Genomic DNA, 12,098 nt, shown 5'->3' with positions numbered 1-12,098 from the left:
CATATCCTAAATATACCGAAATCCATGTAAAACAGGGAGGCTGCTTTCAGTTCTGGGCGTGGCTAGGAGAGAAACTGGAGAGATGGACTGTAAGGAAAATATTCCTACCTGTTTCGTCCAAAACTTCCCACTTATGTCTCTTCCCTGTTTGTCAGCGCTCTGGTTGCAAAACCCAACTCAAGCCAACTGAAGCCAAAGAGAGGGGTTTATTGGGGAAGAGGAGACGTAAAGTGGGTCCCCCGCACACCTGGAAAGCCCCCCCTTTCTCCCCACTGCCAGAGCCAAGTGATGGCTTGGTCCCCTGGGCAGCATCCTTGGAAAGCAAGGGACCAGGCTGAGGGAAGCCCAGTGAGCATATTTTTGGAGCTCTGAGAACAAGGAGATAAGACTTCTTCCCAGAGGTCCCAGCTCACCGCACGCTGTAGGGAAGATTTCTGACGGGCTCGCTTGGATCCCGGGTTTATCTCTGGACTGGAAGCCGAGCGACCCCCAGCACATCCAACAGTGTGAAGCGCATTCTCTGAAGGCTGGGGTTGGGGGGGGCCGACAGCCTCATTGGCAGGCACTGTACCTCCTGCAAAGTCCAGTATTTAAAGACAGATCTCAACTCCTCATTGCCCAGGCAGATACAACCCAGGCTCCATGCACAGGGACCCTTCCCTGTCTTGCACCCACCCAGCTCCCCAGATTTCAGACCTTAAGTCTCCTGGCCTTGCCATCTTCTGCCTTGAATTCCCTTCTGCTCCCACCCCTCCTTTGTCTGGCCAACTGCTGCTCCAGGGGCAAGCTCCCTGTGTGGAGCCTTCTCCTTCCGCAACGTCCCACCTACCATGTTCCATCCGCCCAGTGAGACTGTGCCTACCTCTGTGGCAGCCCTCCGCACACTGGCTGGGGTTTCCTCTGTCGCCCTACCAGGCTGCAGTGTCCTTATTTAACTATGTACCCTCACAGCTAGCACAGCACCTCGCATGTAGTAAGAGCACAGGAACTATCTGTCATAGTTCTGTTGAAAAAGAATAAAATAGCGCATATTACAAAAGAAATGGCTAAATAATTTAAAGCGTAAAGAAGCTCATGCTGGACTCTCATCCATGAAGATCTAGTGGACCACATACAATTTTAGTTAGGATAAAGAGGGCTTCTCCCCTCCCCTTCAAGTTATCTTAACAATTTGATATTGCAATATATCCGAAATCATTTTTCCTCACCTCCTGTAGCACTGCTTTGAACATTTCATTGTTGTTCTGAGCTCTTCTTTGACATTTCCGTATCAATAGCTGCTTCTCTCACCCAAGCAAATATCAGCAGGGGCAATATTGTGGACCCAGAATTATTTTCCCAGTAGGTGGTGCCACCATTGATTCTAGAGGGGAGAGCCTAGTGACAGCCAGGCAGGTAATTCTCCCAACCTAGAAACCTGCACATGCAATTTGCAGAAGAGTGTGTGTTCTGTGCATGTTCCAGCGTGCATGTGCACTTGCGTGCCTGTGTTGCTGGGTGTGCACACACCTGGGAGTGTGTTGGAGGAATGAGGGGAGAGAGAGGGAACGCTCCACGTGTAATGTGGGCGCTGTTGTTGGAAGCACATGTGTCTGAATCCCATCCCACCTGCCTGGGTCTCCTCCCACCTCCTTCTTGAATAGGGTGGAAGGTCCTTTGGGAGCCTTATTGGGTCATCTGTAAAATAAGGATGGGTCAGATGCTGGCTGCCCAGTGGCCTAGAAACTCACAAGCAACCTATCAGTACGATGTTACACTCATCTTTCTTTTGTGTATTTTCTGTTTTTCCACAGAGGTCTCATTGCTAGCAGTTTCACAGAAACTCATTATCTGCAAGATGGCACTGATATCTCCCTCAGTCGAAATCACACGGTAAGTCCTGCAACAAGACCCCCGTGATCCTGTGCTATCAAATCTGGGCTTGCACTTTGCAGCTGTTTTATCCTAGCAAAGTCACACGCCCAGATTCTTCACTTAGATCCCATGAAGAGCCTGTGCATCACTCAGGATTTGGGCATTGCATCCCAGCTCCCGGAAAACTTGGCCTTGGCCAGCTTTGTGTCAGGACAGGCCTTGGAGGTATGGCTGACCTTGAAACCACCTTCCAATCACTAGTGGATGCTCAGTTAGGCAAATCCTTTCTAGAAAACGTAGCAAAAGTTCAAGATGGCTTGGAAAGCAGTCATCCCTGGGCTGAACTTAGCTGTGTTACACTTTAAGTATCTTAAAGAAATTCAAAGGAAACCTGATTCTGGTGAACCTATAAATGTATCCCACTTATTAGAAATGCAACCTACCTATAATAAGTGTACCCACCATAAATAAATGTATAAGCCGCTTATTTATATAAATGATAAATCCACCATAAATAGTATAGTTCTATATTGTGGTTGTTACTATAATATGACCTTTATCACCTTTTAGCTTTCCTGGTATTTGAAGTTTTATATGTAACTTGGACAAGATGCTAATTTTATCTGATCCTTTAACAAGTGCTTACTGGGTACCCTCTGTGCTCAGCCTGTGTGTGTGAATATAGGGATTTAAAGAGAGTTGCTGCCCTCTGAGGACTAGGAAAATTACTTTAAAAAAAAGAAAAGCTGTGGATATTTGTTTTAAAAAGAATTAGCTTAGAGGAAGGCTTTACATTTATAGCTGAAGTGTTCTCAAGCAGCTGTGCGTAACAGCAGGGATCTCTCCCTACTGTGAACTATGCCAATGCTGGTTTTCTTTATCACGTGTTTGGCATGTGGCAAGTACAAATTTATACCTTCAGACTCATAGCAATTTATTTGGTGGAATGACCTCAGACTGATCTTCCAGCCTGAAGAAAGCACATAGAAGTCCTGGAAAAAATATAACCGTCTATGAACTTTTGTTAATGCCTGGTCAAGCTTAAAAGAGAGTCCAGGAAATCCCCGGAGGCAGCAACAAAGAGGGGATGTAAGCTCAGAGCAGTAGGCTGGTGAGTTGGGGGTCATGGGACCTCAAAGGGCTACCTGGTGCTTGGGATTTGGGGCAAGAGAAGGGGTCACCTACAACTGAGAGTCCACAAAAACTGGGCCCCCAGAGAGCTGCCTCCTCTGTGAAAAAGGGACAAGAAAAACTCTAGTCCAGAGAAGGGACAATGAAGAGAATTGTCTCAAGGTATCCTGGACTGAAGAAAGCTCTCATAAAAAATGGAGAAATTGAAACCCCATCTAGCCTTATAAGCATATGTTTGCAGTGGGGTGGACTAGTGTCTAAATTTCTAATCGTATAGAAATGTAATTCCCAGTCAGTAGATTGACCTCAAAAATATATTGGGACCAGTCACAGCCTGACTGGTCCCAAATCAGCAACCCTGGGTCCCCTGGGCTGAAGCCAACCCAAAATAGTTCTGTAGAGATATTTCTACGGCTCAGATCACAAGATGTCCATGCCAAAAACGAAGAATACTGATGAGTCCCAAATCAAAATTACAAAACACACAGTGAGAAAAGCATTATAAGTGAGCATTGGTGGACAAGAATAACAAGAGAACCAGCACCTCTGGGAATGCAAGATAATAGAAAAATCAGACAAAATTGTAAATATTTTAAAGACAACAGAATAGAGGTAATAGAAGTTCCAGAGTGAAGGGGCACTTGGGTGGCTCAGTTAGTGGAGCGTCTGACTCTTGATTTCGGCTTAGGCCGTGATCTTGGGGTCACGATATTGAGCCCTGCATCAGGCTCCGTGCTCAGCGCGGAGTCTGCTTGAGATTCTCTCTCTCCCTCTGCCCCTCCCCCTACTCGTGCACTCTCTCTCTCTCTCTAAAATAAATAAATAAATAAAACCTATTTTTTAAAAAAAGAAATTCCAGAGTGAAGATACAGAAAGAAAGAAAATAGAAAAGAAGCAATGTTTAAACAGAGTGTGATGAGAATGTCCCGGAATTGAAGAAAGACATGCACCCCAAGCAGGAAGAATAACAATAAATTCTCCAGGACGGCTTGTAGTAAAACTGCAGACCACCAAGGATGAAATCGTAAAACCACCTGAGATAAAAAGAGACAATTTGTACAAAATGACAAGCAAACCAACAGACTTCTTGTCAGCAACTACAAAATTAAAGTTTCAGAAAACCAATGGAAAATTACAAAAATAATAGTAAAATACATTTGCACACAAAGACAAGAGAATTTACTATTCTCAAATTCTAACAGAGTATCTACCAAAGGGGCTATTGCAGGAAGAAAGAAATGGAACACAAGAGGCAAGGGTAGGACATCAGAGGCAATAGTAAGCAAAATAATTGCGTGTGAATAAATTTAAGTAAGCTATTTAAAATAATAATTACAACAATAATGACTAAATTTGGATGTTTTAAGACAAGATGAGCCAATAGATTTAGAACAATTTAAGAATTTGTATTGTACTTGAGAATAATACAGATACAGATTAACTTTAGCTTTTGATAAATATCGTGCCAATTTAAGTATAACCCTTAAAAGAATAGAAAAGCAGAACATATAATTCCAAATAATCGATGGTGAACAAAAATAGTGTATCAGCTCAGTAGAGGACAGGAAAGAAGGAAAAGGATTTGAAAAGCAGAGTAAATATAAAACACAAAATAATTACATAAAAATGGGTCAACATAGTAATCTAATTACTTGTAAATAGATTGAATCTGTTTGTTAAAGTAAAAACAGAGTATCTGCTTAGAACTTAAAATCCAGCTACATAATTTTTACAAGAGTCACACTCAAAATACAAAATGATTGTGAAAGGAGTAGCAAATATATAGTAGACAAATATTAACCTAAAGAAAGCTGCTGTCGTAGCATTAATATCAGACGAGCTAGATCTTAAGGCAAAGAGAAAAGGCATTATTATGGATAAAAGGGTTGATTACTTAATGATAAAAGGAACAATTCAAAAGAATGGTAAAATAACTGTGAACCTGTGTGTGTACCAGTAAAATAGCCTCAAAACCTGTGAAGCAATAATCAAAAGAATTAAAATAAACTGACAAATCCACAACCAGAGAGGGAGATTTAAATATACGTCTCTCAGAAATGAAGATTTTAAAAGATGAGCTGAAATTAGTGAAAAGGAAGACCAAAAAAAATTGAGAGAATCAAACCAAAAGATGGTTCTTTGAAAATATTAGTAAAATGAATAAAAAACAAATCTAATCACGAAGAAAGAAGAATTTCCGAGCGATGGTATTAAGAACACAAAAAGACAGGCATAACTATTGCCGTACAGAGATTTTGAGAATCACAGGGATGCTATCAACATTACTAACCATTTTCTTAAAAATGTAGATTCTTGACGCTGTTCAAGGTGAAACAAAAATGTAAATATAACTATATAAATAAATTAAATCAAAAATAGTGTTTTTTAAATCCCCCCCCGCAAAATAATATCAAACCCAAATATTTTATCAGGTAACTTTTGCCAAACCTATAAAGAACAAATAGCCCCTGAGAATTCTTTTTTTAAGGAGGAGAGAGGAACTATAAAAATCAGAAAAAGAACATCCACAACATGAATATTATAGACTAGTTTCAATTATGAACAGAGTTGCAAAAATCCTAAATAAAATATTTACAGATCATATCCAGCACATATTTTTAAAGCTACTTTGTGACCAAATGGTACATTTTTGAGGAACGCAAAAATAGTTCAACATCAGTATATCTAATAATGTCATTTAATGTATTCGTATCTCTAGATGAAAAGTATTATTGTAACTGATAGCATTTCTTCTAACATAATCCAAAGTATTTACCATGTAGATCATAAGAGCTCTTATGGGTGGGGAATGGCAGGTTGGCGGAATCGCTGATAGACCAGAGGCGAGAAAACCTGTTAGGGACCTAATGTAGTTGACGAAGATTTTGCCCACAGAAGTAGCCTTGCAATGGATGGAACTGGGCAGAGTAAAGAAAACTTGAAGAGGCAGAAGAGACAAGATCCGGTGACGGTGGATGAGGGGGGGGTGTCGCCCACAGTGCTCAGTCCCTTCTGCCTAGGCGGTCAGCGGGCCGTGTGTTCTCACTGGCACCATTAAGGAGCAGTTGTTGGCTTCGGAAGGCAGAGGGGAGGTTTGTCCCCCCTGAGTCTGTAGTGGGATAGCCAAGCGTAGGTGTTCAGTAGGCAGCCGGGTATATGCATCTGGAGTCCAGGGGAAAGATGGAGGTAAAAATTGAAGATCTGATGATCGACCTCAGATCCAATCATTGGCGCCATCATTTCACACTTGACTTTCTGGTTTTTTCTCTTTGTTCTCCTAGGATGCTCTCATTTAATATATGCTTTATAGTTATCACTAAGGCTGTCTTCACAGTGTAATTGCTGTTCCAAATAGAAACAGAAAAAAGAGATCTGAGCAATGCAGTGACAGTAGGCTTGAGTCCTCCATTACCCATCATATGTGAGGGTGAGTGGCACTCTTCTAGCATGCACACACCCAGAATGTGTAAGATATGCTCCCAAAGTTATTCCACCAGTTTTGTGGTTGTGGTTTCGACCTCCCTTACTAATTTCCCTTTTCTTAGGCAATTTTTTTTTCCTTTCTTCCTCATTTGGGAAGACAAATATGATAAGAGAGAAGAAGAGACAGAGGATTAGGGACTCAGACGGTGCGGGCTGTAGGCTACAAAGGTAGCCGTCTTAGAGACTAGCCACATGGTAGCGCGCCAGAGTGCTAACAGTGGCCATCTCTGTGTGGGGAGACTCTGGATTTTTTTCTATTTTCTGTGATTTTTGTGTGTACATGGCGAGTGGGAGGATTATGTTTTCTTTCTTCCCGTTTCTCTACAAGGTGAGTGTATAGACAGGCAAATGTCTACTCCATCCCTCTACTCATCCCTCACTCCTCTGCATGGAAGTGTCTTTTATAGGGACAAGAGGTGGGAGCAAGCAGGCCTGACAACCCTGGTCCTTGTTCACTGGGGAGCAGGGAGAGCCCATGCCTGGAAGGGCCATGAGTCTAGGCGTGCTGTCCTCCCTCAGTCAGTGGTGGCTGAGGCTTGCCCGCTCCCTCCATGGAGTATTCTCAGCAATAGGGTTCTGCAGCCCCAGCTTCCCTGAGATGAGCCCCAAGGCTTGGCTAGCAAGAACGGAGTGGTAGGCATGAAGGTTGGAAATCGTACAATGCTTCAGTTCCACCCAGGCCTAAGTTGTAGCCTCTAACACCAATATACCAGAAGCCCCTTTTTTTGCAGGTAATTAAGCATGAAAGTGTTTTTTGATTTTCATCTGACTCTGAATCTAGTTCTTGTAGGTGAAGCAACTGGAGGATAAATTAACTGGCACCTCCAAACCTCCAAAATCAGCAAGCACATATCGCTCATACAATTATAAAGAGAATGACATGTCTTGTAATCCAGCATCGACATTGTCCCCTTCCTTTGCTCCCGTTCTGAGCCTTCAGCCATGTTACTATAAAGGTAAGGAGTGAACAGTCTTCCCCACTGAAGAGAACCCACAGCCCTAGACAGCCGGTCCTTCCAACAGAAACCCCTTGAGTGGAGTCCATGACCTCTTCTTGTCTTTCATGGTGAGGAGACAGACAAAGCTTTGGGGGTTTTGTTTTTATTAAATCAGGCTGGAGAACAAAAAAGAAATGTGCTGACTCATCTTCTTATCCCCTGAAGTCAGCACACAATGGATTTTCCTAAATTTAAGATTACATAAAAATAAGAACCACTTTTGGCTATAGTACCCTCTTTTTTAAAATTTCATCTCTCACCCATCAGCATAAGCTGGTTGACAGGCTGAGTAGTGGCTGATTTTAATTTTGGAATTAATCACTTGTCTTTTATCTCTCCATTGTCCTGACAGGCTGAAATATTTGTGGTTTTATCCTTTGCTGGCCACATCTGAGGGGAGATTATGTTTTATATTCTTACTTTTAATAAGGCCTGTGGGAGACAACGCACATGACATTTGTGCTATTTGCATCTCAGAACCCAAACTCTGGGAGAGGCCAGAATAACGCTCCAGAACCCCTCCCGAGCGTTGTTCGCGCTCGGTGGGAAGGCACCCATCTGCTGCCCGTGTGCTAACTGAGCGCCTCCACACTGCCAAGGCCCTGTGGCCGCCACCGAGGGTATCACAGGGGTTGAATATAGACAAGGGGGCCTACGTGGGGCCAGAAGGAGGAGACTGACATTTTTCCAAGAATCTCACACCTAATAAAAATCTGTGATAAATGTGTTGAAGGGAAGGTTGAGGGGCCTAATCTGGTCTAAGGGATCATGGAAGTCTTCGTGGAGGAAGGAGCATGTGAACCGAAATCTGAAGGTTGAGGAGACATGAACCAGGGGACGGGTGAGGGAAGGACATTCTGGGCTGATGCTGAGCTTTACTTGCAGGCAGGGGAGTGTTTAAAAGTTGACAGGGGCCGGAGTGTGGAGGCCTTGGAGGCCATGGTGATACATGTGGTTGTCATGGAGGAACACTGGGAAGGCGTAAGAGGTCTCAGCCTCGGGTGTCATGATCCCTAGGCTTTGAAAGACCCACTGGTGGCAGCACCAAGAGTAATCAGAGAAAGCAAGAGCAGGGATTCGGCAAGATCAGGCAGCTGGCTCTTCTGGAAAAGCCTACAGCCCAGGGGAGAAGACATGGCTGCTGAGGCCAGGGCCAGGAGATGGGAGAAGGGAAATGTCTGACCTTAGATGTGTGAGCTGTGCCCAGAAAATTCCATTTGTTGTATGTGTTTCTTTTGGAAAAACTTATGAAAATATTTGCTTGGCAGGTGCGAATAGGAGACCAGTCAGTGTTAACTGAGGCCGGACCTCAGATAGGTGTGAAATCCAATATTTTGATCAAAAGCACTGTTTGGGTGACATCCCATCCATCTCCCTGGTAAATGTTTCCTATCGAAAAGGAGTCGAGGGGTACCTGGGTGGCTCAGTCAGTTAAGTGTCTGACTCTTGACTTTGGCTCAGGTCATGAACTCAGGGTTGTTGGAACGAGCTCCGTGTTGGGCTCTGTGCTCAGCACAGAGTCTACTTGAGATTCTCTCTCTCCCTCTTCCTCTGCCCCTTCCCCCAACTCTCTCTCCCTTTCTTAAAAAACAAAACAAAACAAAAGAGTCAAATCTCTGCAGTTGACTTGGACGAAACACATCAGGGCAAGTGGATATTAGGGAGTCAACCTCATTCCTCGACAGTTAGAAAGCATCAGAAACATATGAAAAGATGACTCTGGATATAGGAGGGAAGTCACAGGTCATTCACATCCCGTAAGTGTAGCAGGTGTGAGCAAGGCTTGTTATCAGACTCTTAAGAAATGCTTTAAAATGGCTTTAATTTCCCTGCCTTCACTGTACTCTACACTCATGCAATCCGTGTACTCTTCCCAGAAGGCTGCCCTGTTCTTCCACCGACTGACGCACTGACTGTATCCCATGGTGCCCCCACTCCACTGCATCTTCCACCCTTCCTAGTCCACGGACCCTTCTGTGGTTTCTGGCACAGGCCCTGCCTTCTGCCCAGCCAGATGTCGCAGCCACCTAACCTTTTCTCCCCATCTCCAGTCTCACCTAGGTTCAATCCAACCCCTGTTCCTGCCTCAGCAGTCCTTCCAGAACATCTTTCTAGGTGTGCCGTTCCCTGTTGCACTTATTCTGATCCTCCTAAATCATCAGTAGCTTCCCCAGTGCCCCCTTATTCTTAGACCAGTGTGCACATTCCCCAGTGGTTCCATACCTCCTTTTCGTACGTGCGTCATTCATGCAGATGCTCGCCCAACAACAAATGTGTGCTGGGTGTCCAGTATGTCAGCCTCAGCAATATGCAAGGCATGATGTAAAGTGCTTTTCAGATATTTGGTTGTTTGATCCTCCCAATAAATCAGTGTTTGCTATTTTTCTGCCCAGACAAGGAATCTGAGATGTAGCAGGAGTAAATCACTAGATCAAACCCACAGCTGATAAGGATTCAAACCCATGTAGCCAGACTCTAGAATCAGAGCTCCTGGCCACTGTGATCCTGCCTCTGACTCACTTGGAACAGAACATGGAAGGGTCTCTTACATGTTCCTGGCTGTGGTGTCTGTAGTTAATGGAATTAGTCTAGAAAACTGTAGCAGGCTGGATTAGGGAATGGACTCGCATTCATCTGCAAGGAGACACCCAGCACATGCTTCTGGGGGAGTGCACAGGGTGTTCTGCTCATCTTCAGTCCTGGAGCATGGAAAGGAAGCCCGAATGGCCCTCTGGGGATTTGCTGAGCGCATCGTTCCGAAGCCCAACGGAATGCAGATCAGTAACGGTGCCGTGCTTTGTAGCGGTTTACAGAAGGGAGCAGGACACGGGCCCTGTCCTCGGGGAGCATGCCGTCTGACTACAAACAACACGACGGACCCACATAAAGGATACCTTAGGAGCCAAACAATGGAAGCACCAAACCCACATGGAATCTGGAATGAGTTCCCAGAGGAACCCCAGGTTTGGGTGACTTCCTTTTTCCAAATTGTTGGAAAGGGAAGGCTCTGAGTGAGGCCTTCTGTCTGGAGGCAGGATCACAAGCCAGGGAGGCAGACTGCCCAGGTTCAAATCCCAGCCGAAGCACTTAACCAGCCACGAATGTGAACATGAAACAGACCCTTGAACCTGGCACACAGTCAGGGCTTTAGAAAAGCGAGCCAGCTGTAGCCACTGCCTACAACAATTCGTAGCCACCCAGGACCGTACATTGCTTTGGAAGTCCCCCTATATTAGGATAGCAGGTGACAAGGTGGGCCGCGGCCAGGAAAGGGGGTGATGCGCTGTGCTGAGCGCAGCGTTCTTAAGGAGCGTGTGTCCTGGTGAAATGGCAACTGGCCCATCTGCTCTTCTGACCTGGCTCCCTCCAGGCCCCTCCTGCTCGTGTTCACAGTTCTGCAAAGTCCCACACAGCATGCAAGCGGATTTGGAGCTGGGAGTTAGGAACCCAGGCAGGAGTATAAGAAGATCAACCCCCTTCTCTCCAGTGTGTCCATTGTTCTCAAACATTCATTCATTCAGCAAAAACACACGGAGCTAGGGTTTGGCACAAAAGAAAGTTGAGTTTATGGCACAATGGGTTTAAAATACATATTTTCATATTCGAGATCTATGGCGGTGCCTTACATGTCACAAACTCTCCTTGTGTAATGTTTATTTGATCCCTGAAACCCTAGGCAATCAGGGTCACTCCCATTTCACAGATGAAAAACTGAGACTCTACGTCTCCAATTCCAAGACTTTCGACTCGGGATCCATCAAGCACTCTCAGTTTTGCAGACATCCTGTTTGCTGGGAGGTCCCGAGGAACGTGAACATGATTTCTTAAGCATGTGTTCCCTGATGCAGAATTCCACCACAGCGAAATGATGTGAATGGCCCCTGAGGTTCGTCCTTTATAGTTGCTTAACCAGACATGGTTCTTGTTAGAGCTGAGAGCAAAGATAGTCCTGGGGGTATGGGTGTGGTGACTGAACTTCTCAGCCATCCTGTCCTACACACCCTCAAGGCTGAGCGTCATGTAGCCCAACCAGAGAAACACACGGCTGCCAAATTACTTTTCCCTTTGCTCGAATGCACCACCATGTTTTAGTCTCAAGCAAACCGTGTGGTGTGTGGGGGCCTGATGTTACATACAAGGGAACACGACCTAGACTACGGTCATGCTGACCTATGCATGCGGGCCCGTAGCTCACACGGACACATGCAGGTGCACGCATGCACACACACATGCTCCCACACACGTGCACACGCTTCCATGCAGACCCACACGCACTCACTCACGCTCGTACGCCTTCTATCTGCAGGGCTCTCTGTGGGTTTGGAAATCACTTTCCCACGGTTTCCTGAGTGGCACCGGGATAGGCTCTGTTGTGCTTGAGAAGGCGTTCCGTCCAAGTTTGGATTTTAGGTGATAGCTTTTCTTTCGAAAAAGAGAGATCCGTGAGGTCACATGCTCATAGCAGCAGGACACAGAGAGAAGCCGTCTGGCCTGGAGTCGAGAGGCCTAAATGTGAGTCCCCCCTAAATGTTAGCCCACTGACCAACTCTGTGGCCTTCGATAGCCACTTAACCAGTCAGGGCCTCAGTTTCCATATCTGCTCGGGAAGGGGGTTGCCTGAAAGAGGAAGGT

At 45.2% G+C, this 12,098-nt stretch overlaps 1 protein-coding gene across 5 annotated transcripts in view; it reads left to right on the top strand.

The window, feature by feature from the left end:
- Positions 1-12,098, top strand: part of ADAM12 (ADAM metallopeptidase domain 12) — a 357,064-nt gene that overhangs the window by 203,018 nt on the left and 141,948 nt on the right. For all 5 annotated transcript variants that reach the window (XM_027596330.2, XM_027596333.2, XM_027596331.2 and 2 more), the window contains one exon: positions 1,794-1,872. In XM_027596330.2, the coding sequence (XP_027452131.2) occupies positions 1,794-1,872 (79 nt within the window). The remainder of the gene's footprint in view (positions 1-1,793; positions 1,873-12,098) is intronic.

The sequence above is a fragment of the Zalophus californianus genome, chromosome 15 (genome assembly GCF_009762305.2).
Source record: "Zalophus californianus isolate mZalCal1 chromosome 15, mZalCal1.pri.v2, whole genome shotgun sequence".
NCBI classification, from domain to species: domain Eukaryota; kingdom Metazoa; phylum Chordata; class Mammalia; order Carnivora; family Otariidae; genus Zalophus; species Zalophus californianus.
The sequence above is the reverse complement of the archived record's forward strand: the minus strand, read 5'-3'. Positions and strand labels throughout refer to the sequence as shown.